Source organism: Rhinoderma darwinii, chromosome 2, assembly GCF_050947455.1.
Source record: "Rhinoderma darwinii isolate aRhiDar2 chromosome 2, aRhiDar2.hap1, whole genome shotgun sequence".
Taxonomy (NCBI): domain Eukaryota; kingdom Metazoa; phylum Chordata; class Amphibia; order Anura; family Rhinodermatidae; genus Rhinoderma; species Rhinoderma darwinii.
The window spans coordinates 18,168,232-18,181,200 of record NC_134688.1 but is presented as its reverse complement, the minus strand read 5'-3'; the positions used below and the strand labels follow the sequence as shown (position 1 = coordinate 18,181,200).

The following is a 12,969-nucleotide window of genomic DNA, read 5'->3' as shown; positions in this document are numbered from 1 at the left end:
GAATGGTACTAGAAACAAAGGGCGGAGATATAGCGGGGGGCTGTGCGGGGAGGGGGGAAAGGGGGGAAGTTGGGGATTTCCTGATATGCTGTCACTATTGTATACGATGTTGGAAAATTGTAATGTGAATGTTACTATGTTATTTCATTTCTGTGTTCGTATCAATAAATTTGGTTTGATTTTTAAAAAAAAGGATAACTAAACGTTCAACAAACTTCTGACATGTCATAGTGACGTCAGAAGTTTTGATCAGGGGGGTCTGAGCACTGAGACCCCCCACCAATCACTAAAACAAAGCAGCAGAAGTGCTCGTGTGAGCACGGAGACGCTTCGTTTCTGTTCGGCTTTTTCCGGAAAGCCGATATGGCGGAATACAGGTCATAGACTTCCTATTGAGTCTGTACACCGCTACATTGATTTCCGGAAAAAGGCGAACAGAAATTAAGCGGCTGAGCGCTCACACGAGCACTTCTGCTGCTTTGTTCTAGCGATTGGTGGGGGTCTCCGCGCTCGGACCCCCACCAATCAAAACTTCTGTCATGTCACTATGACAAGTCAGAAGTTTGTTGAACGTTTAGTTACCCTTTAAGAGAATATTCGCTAATTCAGTTCAATAAACTTCTGTTAACACGACACAAAAGTGGAATTAAAACCGGTTAATCCTGTGGTAATGAGGAAGCGGACACAGAATGCAAACGCTGCGCGTAATCAGCGATCCTTTATTCTAATCATTCAGGAGACACAGGCTGCGAATTGGTCCATTTAGAGGAAAAATTATGTAAATTATGTAAAATCCAATCCGCCTTCAGAACCGCAATGGCATGGCCGCCGCTCCAGAGCCAATAATTGTATTTATTTTGGTACAACCAGAGCAGAGACAGAGGTAGGACGGGTTTTTTCAAGTTTTATAATTAGCTATAATTGGTATGTTATATTAGACGTTCATCATTGTAAATAACAACTATTACTGCAGAAGGCGCCATCACGATTCAAGGGAGAGCCCAGAGAGGAAGATGATCTCAAACCATGAGCCGGGATCCGGGGATATATCTGGACTCACACCACACATTGGTCTCTCCGCAGTTCGACGTGCGTCGCTTGCACTGAAAGCAGCGGCGGTATTTCTCAAACTGATCTAGAAGGAGCTCGCTCCCAGCCCTGGACGGAAAGAAAGAACAAGTCACAGCAATGAGACAATGAGAGGCGGAGGAGAAACATGAAGCTCCTGGGCCCCAGTGCAAAATGTGGAACAGGACCCCCACCTACCATACTGGTGTCTTCTAAGGCCCTGTTCACACTGAGTTTTTTTTGCTGCGGAAACCGTGGCAAAAACCGGCCGAAATTTTTTTTTTAATTGACTACCATTAATTTCAATAGGAGGTTGAGGCATTTTTTTTACTGCGAGCAAAAAAAAACGCTCGTAGGAAAAAGCATTTTCGGCCTCAAAAACCCCATTGAAATCAATGGGAGACGGAAATAAACACGTTTTTTTGCTGCGTTTTTTTGACACATTTTTGGGCAAAAAAGGCTCGCGGTTATTCTATCTTTCTGTTGAAGAGAGAGCTAAAAAAACGCGTGTGGTGCAAAACCACTTAAAAAAAAAAAATCGGAGCAGATTTTTCCAGCCAGAATTTTCTGCCTGCAAAAAACTCTGTGTGAACATACCCTTATGTGGAAGAGGGATTATTGGACTCCTGCAGGCCCCAGGTTGGGGTAGAGGGTGCTACCTGTGCACCGTCCAATAGCTACGCCCCTAATGATAGGTTATCTAACATCAAAAATGTTATTGGCAACTAAATCTAAAGTCGTCTGCTCATAAGGGTACGTTCACATGGAGCTGGAATTGCTGCAGATTTTGCGTCCGGATTACAGTAGCAGTAAAGTTAAAAAATGTAAACAAATCTCATCCACATGCTGTAGAAGGTCAATTTCTGCTGCGGAAAGAGCGAGGATTTGTTGAGGATTTTCCCTATTAATATTATTCCAGAGCCCTTGTAATTGGCCGCATATATTAAGATGGCCTCAGATATAAAGGGGTCTATATTGCCCCTACTAAACAATCAGAGCTCCGCTTCAATGTTCCAGTGCCGTTTAGAAAATGAGTGCTGAACCGTGGGTCCGGGGGCTGTGACCAGACTCACCCGATGTACCGTTCCTCTTTGTGCTCCTTCTGTCTCTTTATTTCTGAGCTCCTTGTCCAGTCTTCCTCTAACACCTTTTGTAATTTGTGAATCTTCTCATACTGCGCCGCTCTGTCGGACGACGACCTGCAACAAATGTGTAAGAAAAAGATAGAATTCTCCATTTAAAGAAACGCTCAGACAAAATAGTTCTTCTACAATATAATCTACAGATGTATCCGCCACATGTACCTGGTTAGTGTCGCCTTCTCTGCAGTATTAACTTTTTATTTTTCATATGCATTTAAAATCGTTGCGAGCCGGAGCTCATGTGACAGTACGGTGACCACCATCTCCGTGCTTCGCTTTCAGAGTAAACGTGTTCAGGGAATCATTAAATACTTTTGCCTACACAATGTTCTTGGCACATATATTACTGCCTTCCTATCTCTCCCTGTAAAAGATGTAGGCACAGATCGTACTGCCTCCTTGTCTCTCCCTGTAAATGATGTATGTATAGACAGTACTGCCTTCCTGTATCTTCCCGGTCAAAGATATAGGTACAGATAGTACTGCCTCCCTGTAAATTATGTAGGTACAGATAGTACTGCCTCCCTGTCTCTCTCTGTATAGGATGTAGGCGCATATAGTACTGCCACCTTGTCTCTAAATGATGTAAGTACAACAAATCATACTGCCTTATCGTCTCTCCCTGTAAATGATGTAGGTACAGATAGTACTTCCTCCCTGTATCGCCATGTAAGCAATATAGGTATAGATAGTACTGCCTTTCTGTCTCTCCCTGCAAATGATATATGTACAGATAGTACTGCCTCCATGTTTCTGCCCGTAAATAATGTAGGTATAGATAGTACTGCCTCGTTGTCTCTTCCTGTAAATGATGTAGGCGCAGATAGTACTGCCTCCCTGTTTCTCCTGGCAAATATTGTAGCCACATATATTACTACCTTCCTGTATATAATGGATGTACAGATATTATTAGTCCCTTCCTGTTCCTCCATGTTTATGATGTAGGCACAAGTCATACTGTCTCTTCTTGTAAATGGTGTAGGCAAAGATAGTATTGGTTCCCTGTTTGTAAATAATGTAAACACAAATAGGACTGTTTTATTGTCTCTTCCTGTAAATAAAGCATAAACAGATAGTACTGCCTCCATATCTCTACCTGTACATAATGTAGATAGTACTGCTTTCCTGTAGATAATGTAGGTACAGATAGTACGGTCTCCCCGTCTCTCTCCCTGTAAATGATGTAAGTACAGATAGTACTGCCTCCTTGTCTCTCTCCCTGTAAATGATGTAAGTATAGATAGTACTGCCTCCATGTCTCTCCCTGTAAATGATGTAGGTACAGATAGTACTGCCTCCATGTCTCTCCCTGTAAATGATGTAGGTACAGATAGTATTACCTCCCCGTATATAATGTAGGTACAGACCATACTTTCTTTCTGACTGACTCTTTTTTGTAAATGATGTGGGGAAAATAGAGTATTGGTTCCATTTGTAAATGATATAAACACAAACAGATAGTACTGCCTCCATATCTTTTCCCGTACGTATTGTAGGTACAGATACTACTGCCTCCATATCTTTTCCCGTACGTATTGTAGGTACAGATACTACTGCCTCCATATCTTTTCCTGTACGTGTTATAGGTAGAGATAGTACTGCCTCCATATCTTTTCCTGTACGTGTTATAGGTAGAGATAGTACTGCCTCCATATCTTTTCCTGTACGTGTTATAGGTACAGATAGTGCTGCCTCCATATCTTTTCCCGTACGTATTGTAGGTACAGATACTACTGCCTCCATATCTTTTCCTGTACGTAATATAGGTACAGATAGTACTGCCTCCCTGTATGTTCCGTGGAAATGATTTAGACACAGATCAGTGATTCATACCTTACTACCATAGATGAACCCTACTCCCATCCGTATTCTAAGCAGCTTACAATTGGGGCAGATAAATCATTCTATAATTCTTGCTTAGTGCTTTTATAAATATAATTTATGCACATATTATTGATGTCATTTACTGCAGACGATGTTAACCCCTCCCTGCCCATGTAACGTACAGCTCTTTTGATCGCTGTAACATATCCGCTTCCTTCCTCTGCTGCACAAGGTCATTTAGTATAGTCAGGCGTTTACGTTCCGCTGCGGCTTGCAGCTGATGCTTGTACACCTCCTGGGCCCGACCCCTCTTCTCCACCAGTTTCTCATTGGTCATATCGTTGCGGCCAAATACTGGTTCCGAGTCCTCCGATGCAGGTGGGAGAGCAAACCCGGGCTTTATTTTCACCTGCATCAATAGTGAATGAAGACAAGTGGCGCAACGTATTATATACAGCTTATTATTTATGGTCTAAAACAAAGTATCGCCAGCAAGAACTTCACGCTGCACGACCAAAAACGGTGAGAAGCTTCTGATCACGCAACATAATTGATACCCGTGCTCCACTCCTCCCCCTCACACTTTTAGGGTATGTTCACACGCAGTGACCAGAAACGTCTAAAAATACGGAGCTGTTTTCAGGCGAAAACAGCTCCTGATTGTCAGACGTTTTTTTTAACTCCTCGCGTTTTTCGCTGCTTTTTTTTGGCCGTGTTTGGAGCTGTATTTCAATGGAGTCAATGAAAAACGCCTCCAAAAATGTCGCAAGAAGTGTCCTGCACTTCTTTTGACGAGCCGTCATTTTACGCGCCGTATTTTGACAGCGACGCGTAAAATAAAGGCTCGTGAGAACAGAAGATCGTAATTCCCATTGAAAGCAATGGGCAGATGTTTGTAGGCGTATTAGGGGCGTTTTTTCAGGCGTAATTCGAGGCGTAAAATGCTTACAAATTCCAGAATTTCCGACTGGATTTTACGTGTGGAAATTCTGCAGCGTTTTCACAAGAAAAATTGACACGCATGATAGGTGATAAATATCTGATCGTTGGGGGTTCGACTGCTGGGTCCCCTGCCGATCCTGAGAACGGGCTTACCTGGCCGTCCCTCTGAACCCCAAATGAATGGAGCGGTACTGCGCATGCTCGGCCTCTGCTCCATTCACTTTCTATGGGGCTGCCGGAGATATAGCTGTATGGGGGGGTTGTTCTTTTGTGGGTTGAGTTGTAGTTTTATTGGCACCATTTAGTTTTTTTTGTGTGAATAATATGTTAAAGGTTTATTCCTATCAGAGTTAGGAAAATAGCAGAGCAAGCGTGCCAAGTTGTTTCCGTAACTCCCATAGAACAGAATGGAGGGAGCCGCACATTCTCCATTCGTTCTGCGCCTGTAGTCGCCTGGCAGCCCCATTCTGGAGATCGGTGCGAGTCTTACAGCTAGGCCCCGCATCGATCAGACATTTATGGCATATCCCGGGAGTAACCGTCTAGCTTTATTCCAAACGCCTCAGATGTCGCAGTCGCTATTAACCGTGACATCTAAGGGGTTAAACAGCAGGATCATTATTCTCTTGCCTTACCCATTACAGCGGGAGCCCAAGATCGCACAATCACCTGGACTTACTATTACGTCCCATTACAGAACGGGATTAAAGGGGTTGTATGGGATTAGAAAAGCTTGGCTGCTTTCTTCCAGGAACAGTGCGACAATTGTCCAGGGGCTGCTTGTGATATTGCAGCTCAGCTTAAAGAGGCTCTGTCACCAGATTTTGCAGCCCCTATCTGCTATTGCAGCAGATAGGCGCTGCAATGTAGAGAAGAGTAACGTTTTTATTTTTAAAAAACGAGCCTTTTTGGCCAAGTTATGACCATTTTCGTATTTATGCAAATGAGGCTTGCAAAAGTACAACTGGGCGTGTTGAAAAGTAAAAGTCCAACTGGGCGTGTATTATGTGCGTACATCGGGGCGTGTTTACTACTTTTACTAGCTGGGCGTTGTGTATAGAAGTATCATCCACTTCTCTTCACAACGCCCAGCTTCTGGCAGTGCAGACACAGCCGTGTTCTCCAGAGATCACACTGTGACGTCACTCACAGGTCCTGCATCGTGTCAGCACCAGAGGCTACAGATGATTCTGCAGCAGCATCGGCGTTTGCAGGTAAGTCGATGTAGCTACTTACCTACAAATGCTGATGCTGCTGCAGAATCAACTGTAGCCTCTGGTGCCGACACGATGCAGGACCTGTGAGTGACGTCACAGTGTGATCTCTGGAGAACACGGCTGTGTCTGTGCAGTGCCAGAAGCTGGGCGTTCTGAAGAGAAGTGGATGACACTTCTATACACAACGCCCAGCTAGTAAAAGTAGTAAAAACGCCCCGATGTACGCACATAATACACGCCCAGTTGGACTTTTACTTTTCAACACGCCCAGTTGTACTTTTACTTTTCAACACGCCCAGTTGGACTTTTGCAAGCCTCATTTGCATAAATACGAAAATGGTCATAACTTGGCCAAAAAGGCTCGTTTTTTAAAAATAAAAACGTTACTGTAATCTACATTGCAGCGCCTATCTGCTGCAATAGCAGATAGGGGCTGCAAAATCTGGTGACAGAGCCTCTTTAATTCAAGTGAATGAGGCCGAGCTGTAATACCAAATATAGCCTATAGACAAGAGTGGCGCTGTTTCTGAAAATAAGCAGCCTTTAAGGTAACAGCAGGAAGGATTGAAAGTGAGACAGAACTGTACTCAGGTCACTCCCTGTCCCCTGACCGAGGTCATCAATGGGGGTGCAAGCCCAACCATATTCAGTTACAGGCGTACCTGGGTGTCCAGGGCATTTTTGTAGGTCAGAATCTGTGCAGTTTTCTCTCTTAAATATTTAGTCCTCTGAGCAGCCAACCTAGAAGGTAAAACATATATTAATATGAATGACTGGTCCTAGGTCACTGACCATGGGCATGTTCTGCAACTTTCTATTATATTTTCCACTTCCTCATAATTCTCAAGATCTCTGTCTGCTGTCAGTGAATAGAAACAGATGCAGGGCTTGTTATAAGTGCTCTGAAGCACTCAGGGATGGTTTTAGGGAGTGGCAAACCAAGCAATTGCCCAGTCCCTGTTTCCTAGCCCCCCTCCGAGGATGTGAATCCCCGGAGCAAACTATACTACCATCTAGTGGTGGATTTGAGTAGCGCCATGACAGGTTTCTCTAAAGTCTTGATGTTCTGTCTATCATGTTTGATCATCTTAATGCTATGTTCACACAGGGCGAATTACGCTGCGTAAAAATTCCAGACGAAAAACTGCACCAAATTTTTCTGCCGGAATGTCCGCTGCGGAAATCTGCGCATAAGAAAAAAAAAATGCCATACTTACGTAGCCATGGCGACGCTCCCTCTGCAGGCCAGCCCCCTGGGATGACGTTTCATCCCATGTGGCTGCTGCTGCATCCTGGGATTGGCTGCAGCGGTCACATGGGATGAAACGTCATCCCGGAAGGCCGGCCTGGATGAAGAAGCACAGAATTCTAGGTAAGTACAAGATTTTATTTTTTTTCTGAGTTGCATATTTTCTCTCCACCTTTCCTGGGTGGGGCGGCGTGATGTCAGAGCTGTCCGGTGTGCGAATAAGATGTCTCCCTGGGCTGCAGTGAGAAACTGCAGCTGCATTGGCCTCCTCTCCCCTCCTCCCTGTCTTATATTTACTGTGTTACACCAGATGATTTTTGAAACTGAGGAACATTTAGGGCTTGTCCACATCTAACGGAATTGCTGCAGAAAATCTCTGCAGCAATTCCACAGAAACTAGCGGAAATTTCACTGCGGTAAAAACCGCACCATTTCATGCGTTTTTTACTGCAGAAAATGATGCGGATTTTGCGGCGTTTTTCTCAATGCTGGTAGACGGTGACATCTCCTCTGAAAAACGCAGCAATTCAGTCACTTTCCACAGCAGGAATATGACAATACGAAAAATATGCACCGCAGGTGAATTTCTGGTCGAAAATTTTTACGCAGCGTGTGGATAAAATTTGTTATATCTCACCCACTTTGCCGCTACTGTATTCCGCAATTCCGGACGGAAAATATGCAGCAATTCTGTTACGTGTGAACGAGCCCTTACACAGACCATGCAGGAAAACGGAACTAAAGGAGGATGGAAGATGAGGAAAATGCAAGTTTGCCCTAGTAACATATGATAGAGTTTGAGGTATTCACATGTTCTACTGATTTATGCAGAAACATTGTAACGACAGGTGCGCTTTAAGCTGTAAAATGATGTTGGGCCTACACTTTAAAATGTTTTTTCAGTCCATTGTATAATTTTAGAAAGGCATAAAAAGAAGTTGCCGTAACTATAAGACTACTTGTGATTTCTAGAAGGAGTCGGTGATAAATATCTCACAGCAGGAATCTGGATCGTTTCAGGTCTGGATGAATCTGCAGGAGATGAGGCGCAGAAGGAGAGAAATAATGTGGTAACTCATATATGCTATATATAGGAGCAGCAGAGCAGAGTTAGTCATTTGGCACAATGGGGTAGTCTTAGTAATGTGATTGTACCTAGCCCTTATACGCCTAGACAAAATGTGGCGCATTTCAGGCTCACAATGTTGCATCATGTTTTAGACCTATTTATGAAGAAAATACGGAAAAAAAGAACAGACGTTGGCGTTTAAAAAAAAAAAAAAAAGTCTATAAAAGGGGGTGTGGCTTTAAATGCACTAAAGTGCGCTATAATCTTGGCGTAAACTAAGCTAACCAAGAGGTGGAATAACAAAAGATAAGTGTCTAGAAAGATGCGCCAAATTTATCACACAGTACGCGTCACTCTGATCGATTTTGCGCCGCTTCTACGTTACGCTGTGTAAATCTTAGACAGTCTTAATAAATCTGCCCCCATGTGCTGTGATGTCACGGGGTGATGTATGCCATTTTTTTAGATTTGCGTCACATCTATTGGATTATCGGAGGGTTGACACAGAGTACAGAAGAAGCAGCTCTGCTACATTGTACGTCAATAAGATGTAGAAAGTACAAAATGGACATTACTCCTCAGCAAGCTGAACTTGTTCGAGCCTGGCCAGTAAGTCCTGGTCCTGCTTCTCCTTCACTACTTTGCCTCTCCTGTCTGCCATCTGCCTAGTCAGCGACTGGTAATACTGCTCTTGTTTTAGTAAAGCTGGAGGGGTCAGCGGCCTTTTCTGGAAAATGTAGGATCTCTGCAAGACACAAAGGAAATGTGTATTATTAAACGCTACTTACACATTCTTCCATTTATTTTTCCAATGCATCTAAAATAAAAAAAATTATCAACTTTGCAAAGAATGTGTATTCAAAATCTCCTATGTGTTTCCATGGTTACAGACTACAAACAAACCCTGCGTAGACTGATCCGGCAGACATATTGCCATCCATTGGTGCCATACTTTTTGCTAACCTACCAAATGTATGTTATTATACACCATGTTCCAAATTATTATGCACATTGGATTTAAGTGTCATAAACATTTCATTATTAGTTTTTCAATGAAACTCATGGATGGTATTGTGTCTTAGGGCTCTTTGGATCATTGTAATCAATCTCAGACACCTGTGATAATTAGTTTGCCAGGTGTGCCCAATCAAAGGAAAACTACTTAAGAAGGACGTTCCACATTATTAAGCAGGCCACAGGTTTCAAGCAATATGGGAAAGAAAAAGGATCTCTCTGCTGCCGAAAAGTGTGAAATAGTGCAATGCCTTGGACAAGGTATGAAAACATTGGATATTTCAAGAAAACTTAAGCGTGATCATCGTACTGTGAAAAGATTTGTGGCTGATTCAGAGCACAGACGGGTTAGTTCAGATAAAGGCATAATGAGGAAGGTTTCTGCCAGACAAATTAATAGGATTAGGAGAGCAGCTGCTAAAATGCCATTGCAAAGCAGCAAACGGGTATTTGAAGCCGCTGGTGCCTCTGGAGTCCCGCGAACCTCAAGGTGTAGGATCCTCCAGAGGTTTGCAAGTGTGCATAAAGCTATTATTCGGCCACCCCTAAACAATGCTCACAAGCAGAAACGGTTGCAGTGGGCTCAGAAATACATGAAGACTAATTTTCAAACCGTGTTGTTTACTGATGAGTGCCGTGCAACCCTGGATGGTCCAGATGGATGGAGTAGTGGATGGTTGGTGAATGGCCACCATATCCCAACAAGGCTGCGACGTCAGCAAGGAGGTGGCGGAGTCATGTTTTGGACTGTAATCATGGGGAGAGAGCTGGTAGGCCCCTTTAGGGTCCCTGACTGTGTGAAAATGACCTCTGCAAAGTACGTAGAGTTTATGACTGACCACTTTATTCCGTGGTACAAAAAGAAGAACCGTGCCTTCCGTAGCAAAATTATCTCCATGCATGACAATGCACCATCTCATGCTGCAAAGAATACCTCTGTGTCATTGGCTGCTATGGGCATAAAAGGAGAGAATCTCATGGTGTGGCCCCCATGTTCCCCTGACCTCAACCCTATTGAGAACCTTTGGAGCATCCTCAAGCAAAATATCTATGAGGGTGGGAGGCAGTTCACATCAAAACAGAAGCTCTGGGAGGCTATTCTGACATCCTGCAAAGATATTCAAGCAGAAACTGTCCAAATACTCACAAATTCAATGGATGCAAGAATTGTGAAGGTGATATCAAAGAAGGGGTCCTATGTTAACATGTAACTTGGCCTGCTAAGTTTTTTTTGATTGAAAGAGCTTTTGATTTCTGTAAATATGACCTCCTGATGCTGCAAATTCAACAAATTACCATTTTACTTCTCTTTACAACCTTTAAAATGTTTTGATCTCTGTTGTGCATAATAATGTGAAGCATTTTGAGTTTTTTACTTCTAAAAAAAAAAAATCTGTTCTCATTAGGAGATTTGTTCAATAAAATTCGCATTATAGTCCAACGGTTGATGGCTTGAAGATTATACAGACTGTCATTTGCATCGACTATTTAGGAAAATCAGCAAAAAATAACATTTGCATAATAATTTGGAACGCGGTGTAAAGTAGGGAACAGATGGATGGAGGTATGACTGAAATATCAGACTGACTACAAAGGGGTTTGTTGTAGTCTGGAACTATGGAGACACATAGGTCTGCATAGGAGCTGTATACACAAAATGGTAGGAGATTTTTAATGGGGACTATCTAGTTCATTTTTGTTATTTCAGATGCATTAAAACAATAAAAGAAATTGTGTTGTGAAGGTGGACGTAGCTTTTTAAGAATTTTTTTTCTCTACTTTAAAAAAAAAAAATCACATGACTGATTCATACACCTGTTCAGGTCCGGCTCCATGCTACACAGGACCTGTAGTAAAGTCCACAGCAACAGGTGCCGGCCCAGACACAGGCTTTATAATCTTCAATTATTATTATTATAGCTCTTACATAGAACTCAGTGCTTCTAGCGTTCCGCCCGTTCCTGATGGCCTCAGCTACGCCCCTGTTGTATGCTGCGCCTTTCTCTTTCTCTTCTCGATTCACCTGAGCTTGCAACTATGGACAAATTAAAGTAGAAGAATAACACAAACCTTCGTATTTAGACCGTAGCAGCATGGTAGAAATTCTGAAAAGAATTCTAGCAATCAATCGTATGTCCACTTATAGCCCCATTTCAGTTTACATATAGGATTAAGCTGAATCACTGTGTACATACATTACTTCTCTTATACTGATCCTGAGTTTCATCCTGTATTATACTCCAGAGCTGCACTCACTATTCTGCTGGTGGAGTCACTGTGTACATACATTATATTTCTTATCCTGTACTGATCCTGAGTTACATCCTGTATTATACTTCAGAGCTGCACTCACTATTCTGCTGGTGGAGTCACTGTGTACATACATTACATTACTTATCCTGTACTGATCCTGACTTACAGCCTGTATTATACTGCAGAGCTGCACTCATTATTCTGCTCGGGCAGTCACTGTGTACATACATTATATTACTTCTCTTATACTGATCCTGAGTTACATCCTGTATTATACTCCAGAGCTGCACTCACTATTCTGCTGGTGGAGTCACAGTGTACATACATTACATTACTTATCCTGTACTGATCCTGAGTTACAGCTTGTCGATTTCATATTGGGAGCTGTTATCAGGGTATAAGGGGGTAGGTGTACCATCTGTTATGTAGATTGAAACACAACGTGGCTACTACTTAAGAACCCAAGCAATAGTCCAGGATCACACATAACTTTGATGCATTTTTGGTCAAGATCTTAGCTCAGTTTTTTTTAAACCAACACCAGAAGTGGATCCAAAAGGAAAGGAAAGGTATAAAAGAAAAGACTGATGATACTTTCTCCTGTGTTTGGCTAAAAACAAACAAAAAACTTGCACCAATAACTGCATCAAAACTGCGTGTGTGTGTGTGTGATCCTGGCCCTAAGGAATCTAAATAATACGCACAATGGAAATGTAGTATTACTCAACTCCAAAGTCACCCTCCTATAAGAAGTCACCCACTGTAAGAAGTTACCCTCCTATAAGAAGTCACCCACTGTAAGAAGTCACCCTCTATAAGAAGTCACCCACTGTAAGATGTCACCCACTGTAAGAAGTCACCCACTGTAAGAAGTCACCGACAGTAAGAAGTCACCCGCTATAAGAAGTCACCCACTGTAAGAAGTCACCCGCTGTAAGAAGTCACCCGCTGTAAGAAGTCACCCGCTGTAAGAAGTCACCCGCTGTAAGAAGTCACCCACTGTAAGAAGTCACCCACTGTAAGAAGTCACCCGCTGTAAGAAGTCACCCTCTATAAGAAGTCACCCGCTATAAGAAGTCACCCACTGTAAGAAGTCACCCTCTATAAGTCACCCACTGTAAGAAGTCACCCACTGTAAGAAGTCACCCGCTGTAAGAAGTCACCCGCTGTAAGAAGTCACCCGCTGTAAGA

General features: G+C 42.9%; 1 protein-coding gene across 6 annotated transcripts in view; it reads right to left on the bottom strand.

Annotated features, from left to right (window-relative positions):
* Window positions 1-690: 690 nt before the first annotated feature.
* The window catches only part of CCDC81 (coiled-coil domain containing 81), a 74,565-nt gene continuing 62,286 nt past the window's right edge, over window positions 691-12,969 (bottom strand). For 5 of the 6 annotated variants that reach the window (XM_075851427.1, XM_075851429.1, XM_075851430.1 and 2 more), the window contains 6 exons: window positions 11,453-11,560; window positions 9,087-9,256; window positions 6,856-6,934; window positions 4,217-4,443; window positions 2,142-2,267; window positions 691-1,158 (listed from right to left, as the gene is read on the bottom strand). In XM_075851427.1, the coding sequence (XP_075707542.1) occupies window positions 1,020-1,158; window positions 2,142-2,267; window positions 4,217-4,443; window positions 6,856-6,934; window positions 9,087-9,256; window positions 11,453-11,560 (849 nt within the window). In that variant the 3' untranslated portion in view covers window positions 691-1,019. The remainder of the gene's footprint in view (window positions 1,159-2,141; window positions 2,268-4,216; window positions 4,444-6,855; window positions 6,935-9,086; window positions 9,257-11,452; window positions 11,561-12,969) is intronic. The other variant, XM_075851431.1, reaches the window with a different exon arrangement.